Genomic DNA, 5,489 nt, shown 5'->3' with positions numbered 1-5,489 from the left:
AAACATGGTTGCTGCTGAACAAACGCGTTTTGCTTTCTTTCTTTTCCTTTTTTTTCTTTTTCCCAGGAGTGAGGAGGGGGAGGAAAAAACCGGTCTTTGTTGTGAAGCCACGGTCCCAAACTTGAACCTAGAGGAATGTTACAGCTCTGAAAAAAAGTTAGGGAGCAGCCTTGCAATTAAGCACTCAGTCACAACAAGAGGGTAAGAACGTTCAAGGCACTGGATTGAAGAGACACAAAAGTCAGGAAATGACCCTTTCGTCGGGATTTCAGAGGCCGCAGAGGAGAAACAAAGTCCTCTCACAACTTGGGAAACTTCGGACCGTACCATCCCGAGGGGGCAGGGGTGGGGGAGGCCGGGAGAGGGCAGTGGAAATTGACATCTTCGCTCCCAACGAGCCGTGAGTAAACTGAGGATTTCCCGGCTGAAAGGACTCAGTGTCTGCCTGTCCCCGGCCCAGAAATGAAAGCGAGTTTCAGCCGATGCTCATTGTGGAGCCTGCTGAAAAAGCAGCCCGGGTCGCCCCGGCCAGCCCCGGCGTCCTGAATCGGAGCCCTGTGCGCGCCAGGCCGGGCCGCGCGCCCGGGTTGCAGGATGGCGTGCCCAGGCCAGCCCATCTGCGGCCGCGGGCCGGCGGGGAGGAAGCGTCCCTGGGGATGAATGGGGCTTTGTTCGTAGGCAGCCGCGGCTACCCTCTGCAGGCCCGGCCCGCACAACAGAGGCTGTATGCGACAGGAATGGAAATGAGCCTCAGGCCCTGCCCAAGGAGCCCCATCCCCTTCCGCGCGCAGGGCTGAGGAATGCTGGCCAGCCGGAAAGGAACCCTCGCTGGGAACGCCGCTCTCGCGCCTCTGAAACCCCATTGAGAAGAACCCTTTGATGCAATTAAAGCGTATTTCATTGCAGGCCTGGGAGGAGGGAACGACCGGCAAGCTTTTTTCTGTCTCGGACGTGTGTGTGCACCTTTGTGGGCCGGGTTACTTCGACAGCAGGCAGGAACTTGAGCTCCCTCTCTCGCAGACGTTCTGTAACATCAGAAAAGCGTACCCAGAAACAGATTGGTTTTCACCAGGGGTGGGACCCAATTTGGACACCATCCAGGCTGACCTGCAGGCCGGGGTTCCTTCTTTGAAAGGCTCTTTGGTGCGCCTTACACCCACCTTCCCTGCTGTAAAGGTTTAGGCGGAAAAGAAATTGCGTTTGCAGGAGGAAGTTGTTTCTGAGGTTACCGCTCAGCATTTTCCATGTTCTCAGTGGTGGGGTGGGCTGTGTCGCATATCCAGAGGTGATGTCACAGCCAGACCTGCAAAGTGATGTAACCTGCAAGTGTTGAAGGACGACGAGGGGACAGCTATTTTGATACTCGTATTATTTTATAACATTTCCCTACTTTTTCCATTGAGACAACTGTGTGACCTCAGAAAATCCACACAGCCTCTCTGAGCTTAATATTTGTGGTATGTTAAAGTGAATATCACAAAGCCAGGGAACAAATGTCATGAAGTTCTGAGTGCTTGTGGAATTCTTTCTAAGTTGGAGGTGGACACTTTATATACCTGCACACATGGAAGATAATGTGGGACTGGAACTCCAGTAAACAAAAAGATCCCATTGGGGCCTCTGTTTGGTTGCCTTTGTGTCACTTTTTACTAGGGCTAATTGTCTAATGTGTCTTTCCACTAGTGTATGCCTCCTTGAGAACGTGAACCTTTAAACAACAACAGCAACAAAACAACAACAACAAACGAAGACAGAGTCCTGCACGCTCTCCCAGGCTAGAGTGTAGTGTGCAATCATCGCAGCCTACAGTATCCCGGCCTCAAGCTATCCTGCCGCCCCACCTTGGCCTCCTGAAGGGCTCTAATTACAGGAGGGAGCCACTGCACCCAGCCAAACCTGTCTTTTTTTCTGTATCTCCTATGCCCAGAGCAGTCCCTGGCCTTGATAAGGGTTCAACAAATATGTCGAATGAATGAATGAATACATTCAGGAGTGCAGGGATTGATACTAACTTGCTGGCTGTTTTCTGTTCCTTATAAATCTAAATAAGAAATAGGGAGAGCATGGTAGGTCTTTGGGGTCCTCGGGCGAGGCATAAGTTCAGGAGAAGTTCGAAGGAAAGGGTTGGAAAACATTTCTGAGAGCACAAACATACTACAAGTGTTTCCTGAAATGACCCAAAGGAGAGTGCGGCACTCAGGTGGAGGAGTCACTTTTTCCAAGTGAGTGGATGGTTAATACTGGCAAACATGAATCATGTTTTATATTCGTAAGAAGTGTGCCTAGTCAATCACTGATTCTTTAAACCCCCCAGGGAAGCAGGGAGGGAAGAGTAGTGGCCATGCATGATGGACATCATTGTTTCTTATACATTGCTCTAATGTGTCTCCATGGTTCTTGTTATTTTGGGCCTGGTTTAGACTTCTATTTCATTGTTTCCCTCTGAGGTCTGCAATACACGAATATGTTTTCCACTGAGAAAATCCAATACACTTTTGCATCCCAATCAGGAAGTTGATAAACATGAGATATTAGAGTACTTGCTACCTTAAATATACCTCCACATGTCTGCAGGAAATACCACTCAAGTAATGCCTCGGTAAGCAAATGCATGCTCCTGTCTTCTCCCGTCACTCTTACATCACACACACACACACACACACACACGCATACACACACACACAATCACACTGATCAGATGGTGAGTAATATAAAGTCTGTTTAAAGATGGGACCCCCATGATTCCTTGTTTGTGTCAGGGGCAATATGCCAAACACGGCTGACCACAACTTTATTTCTTGTCCTGTGGGTCGGTTTGGCTGTTATTCTAGTCATCATTTTGTCTTGATGTGGGCGTCATCCCTGAAAGTGGAGACTCTTTTTCAGACTGTCCCATGCTTGTCTATTTAACCAGGTGAATACACCCCACTTAAAACTCTCACATGGGAGGTGATTCCAGGGTAGAACAAAAGTTGTATAGTAGTAACAGTTGTGGTTCCCTCCCTGTACAGAACTAGTGAGTTTTCATCAAATCATTGAGTATTTCTGTTTCTTTCTGATTTACAATATGCTTTTGTAGAGCACCTTTATCCTCATTTCAGATTGGTCATTACTAGGCAGTGACTTGAGTCGATCTACCTGATGCTAGCAAATAATCAATGATTCAGAAGGGATTAGTGAAAGCAAGGATCAAAGGTTCTTGTCTGATTACCTTCATAAAGTCAAAAATCTAAAGTGATCATGTTTTAAAAATTTTGATTTACTTGTTTTTTTTAAAAAAGACTATACCTATTTATCTGGAAATACTCACAATTCATTAGCACCTTTTATCTTGAGAACCTAGAACTCCACATGCTTGGGAATTGTGGATGAGGAGAAAGTTTGCAGAGACAGGTCCCAGAAGAGAAAAAAACAAGGATTGTCATTCCATACTGCCAATTAAGAAATTACCTCAGAGAGGTAAAGCGGCTTGTCTGTTGTCACAAGCAGTGGAATTAGAGTTGGATCTCTATTCTCCTGATTTCCAAGACTGTCCCCAAGGCCTCTAGTGCTTTAATGCCAGGGAACCCTGCTATGTAGATAGAGACCAGACTCTGGATCCCAAGGGACATAGGAAAGCTGCCTCGTCAGATTTGATAAGATTGAGATAGCTATATTGCATACTGCTTTTCCATTTTTAGAAGGTATACATTATTAGCTCAACTTCCCTTTTCTTCTGCCTTATTTGTCCAGAAGCCAGAAACGTGAAGAGAAGACCTCGCCTTGATTTGCCAGATGACCCATGGCCCTTTTAGTCAAGTTCCTGGAGAAGTTAGGGTGGAGACTTATTTATCCTGTGTTTGGGGCAATAAAAGGGGAGGGGCCGCCTCCTCCAGCCTGTCCTAAAAAACCAAAAAGCAAAGCTATTTACCCAGCCCTAGGCTACTAAGTGCTGGGGTGGCCCATGTTGACTTAAATGAGCCCTTGCAGTTAGGTGGGGCTCTCTGGAGCTGTTAGTCATGTGAGGTTGCCAGGGCAACTTAATGTCTTATGAGCTGGAATGCTTCAAGAAGTACAAAGAGGAGACTACAAGAGTGCATTGCAACTTACAGTCATATGTTCAATAACATGTCATCTTTCCTAATGGGGCTTTTATTTTTATTTTATTTTGTGGGATTGAAAGATCAGAAGCCGGAAATTATCTGGAGAGGATAAAGAAAAGGAAAAATTAAAGGAGGGGGCTATTTCTGTTCCTTATGTGGGCAATGATTAAACAAGGAGAACATCTGGTCCTGGAGCGGGTCTCTGCGGTGCTGCTTTTAATTACCCCGTCATTTGGTCTCATGCTAAATTAGTGACTGTGGGAGCAGCTCAGATCTCCAAACTGACAGCCCCGAAGAGCTCAACTTAGCCTGCCACATAGTCAGAGGGGAAACACGGAGCTTCCGGTTTCATATTTAAACCAGGGATTGACTCATAATTGTAGCTGTCAGGAGGGTGATGGAGACATTATGTAATCTGGTTCTTATGGCGATGTGTGTTTAAGGTTTCTGCTCTGTAAATTCCAGAGGAAATTTTGTGTCCATTGAGGGAGAGCTTGCTGGCTGCTCTGTGGTGTGCCCTGCAGGGTAATTACAGTGCTATTAAAGGTTCCTAAATCTGCCTGAATCCAAACATGAATGAATTTCCCCCTGAAAGGCCCTCCTGTTTTTCCATAGACTTTTAAATGTGGATGAGGTTAGGCGAAATCTGGCAAACTGCAAAGAGGCAGTATGCTGGCCCAATAGGGAAATGTAATAATGGCAAGCCATTCAGGTCCACAACTATTTTTTTTCTGGACCACATAGCTTCCCTTACTATTTCCCATCATTTCCAGTCTCAGAGATTCTGAAAGCAGACACCAGTTGCTTCTGGAAACAAAGCACTGGGGCTGTGGATCATTAGTTCCATTTTCATGCTGCTTATTACTTGCCTGTCAGAGGTTTCAGGGCCTCTGTGGACTGGTGTAAGTTTGCTGGGCAGCCAAGGAATCTGCTTAAGGCAGATCCAGTGTTTGCTGCCATCAAAAAAAAAAAAAAAAAAAAAAGAAAGAAAGAAAGAAAAGAAAAGAAAAGAAAAAGTCAGATGAGGCTGTTTAAGTTTAAACTAAAAAGAATGTACTTTTAACTATTTTGCTGGAAGGAGACTTGTGGTATTATGTGATTGTTCTCTGTACCCAAGTAATACAAGTTTTGGCTGCACGATAAGAAGGATTCATTCATAGAGAATAGTGCTGATATTAGAAGAATAACAGTAAAGATAAAATAGAACTTTAAAGGGTGAATGGGAGTTATGGTGGTGGGAGTGATGAGGACTGAAACCCTCAGACACCCCCTGACTGCTGGTCTGGTTGACCCAGAGTTCCTGCATCTGTTTCTGTACCTTTCCTCCCTTTCTTAAAAAATCCCCAGTCCACCGGTACTTGGAGTGCTGTACTTGGCCTTTTCATGACATCACAGAAGACAATGGTA

General features: G+C 45.7%; 1 protein-coding gene across 1 annotated transcript; it reads left to right on the top strand.

Annotated features, from left to right (window-relative positions):
- Nucleotides 1-386: 386 nt before the first annotated feature.
- Nucleotides 387-2,011, top strand: LOC112627869. The gene has a single exon (XM_025390586.1). The coding sequence runs from the start codon at nt 483-485 to the stop codon at nt 795-797; it is 315 nt and encodes a 104-aa protein (XP_025246371.1). The 5' UTR covers nt 387-482; the 3' UTR covers nt 798-2,011.
- The last annotated feature ends 3,478 nt before the right edge of the window (nt 2,012-5,489 follow it).

The sequence above is a fragment of the Theropithecus gelada genome, chromosome 7a, assembly GCF_003255815.1.
Source record: "Theropithecus gelada isolate Dixy chromosome 7a, Tgel_1.0, whole genome shotgun sequence".
Lineage (NCBI taxonomy): Eukaryota > Metazoa > Chordata > Mammalia > Primates > Cercopithecidae > Theropithecus > Theropithecus gelada.
Note: the sequence above shows the minus strand (reverse complement) of the source record. Positions and strands in the feature narration are given on the sequence as shown.

Coding starts and splice junctions, on each gene's coding strand:
- LOC112627869 (XM_025390586.1), top strand. CDS start 483: ATGCTCATTGTGGAGCCTGCTGAAAAAGCAGCCCGGGTCGCCCCGGCC.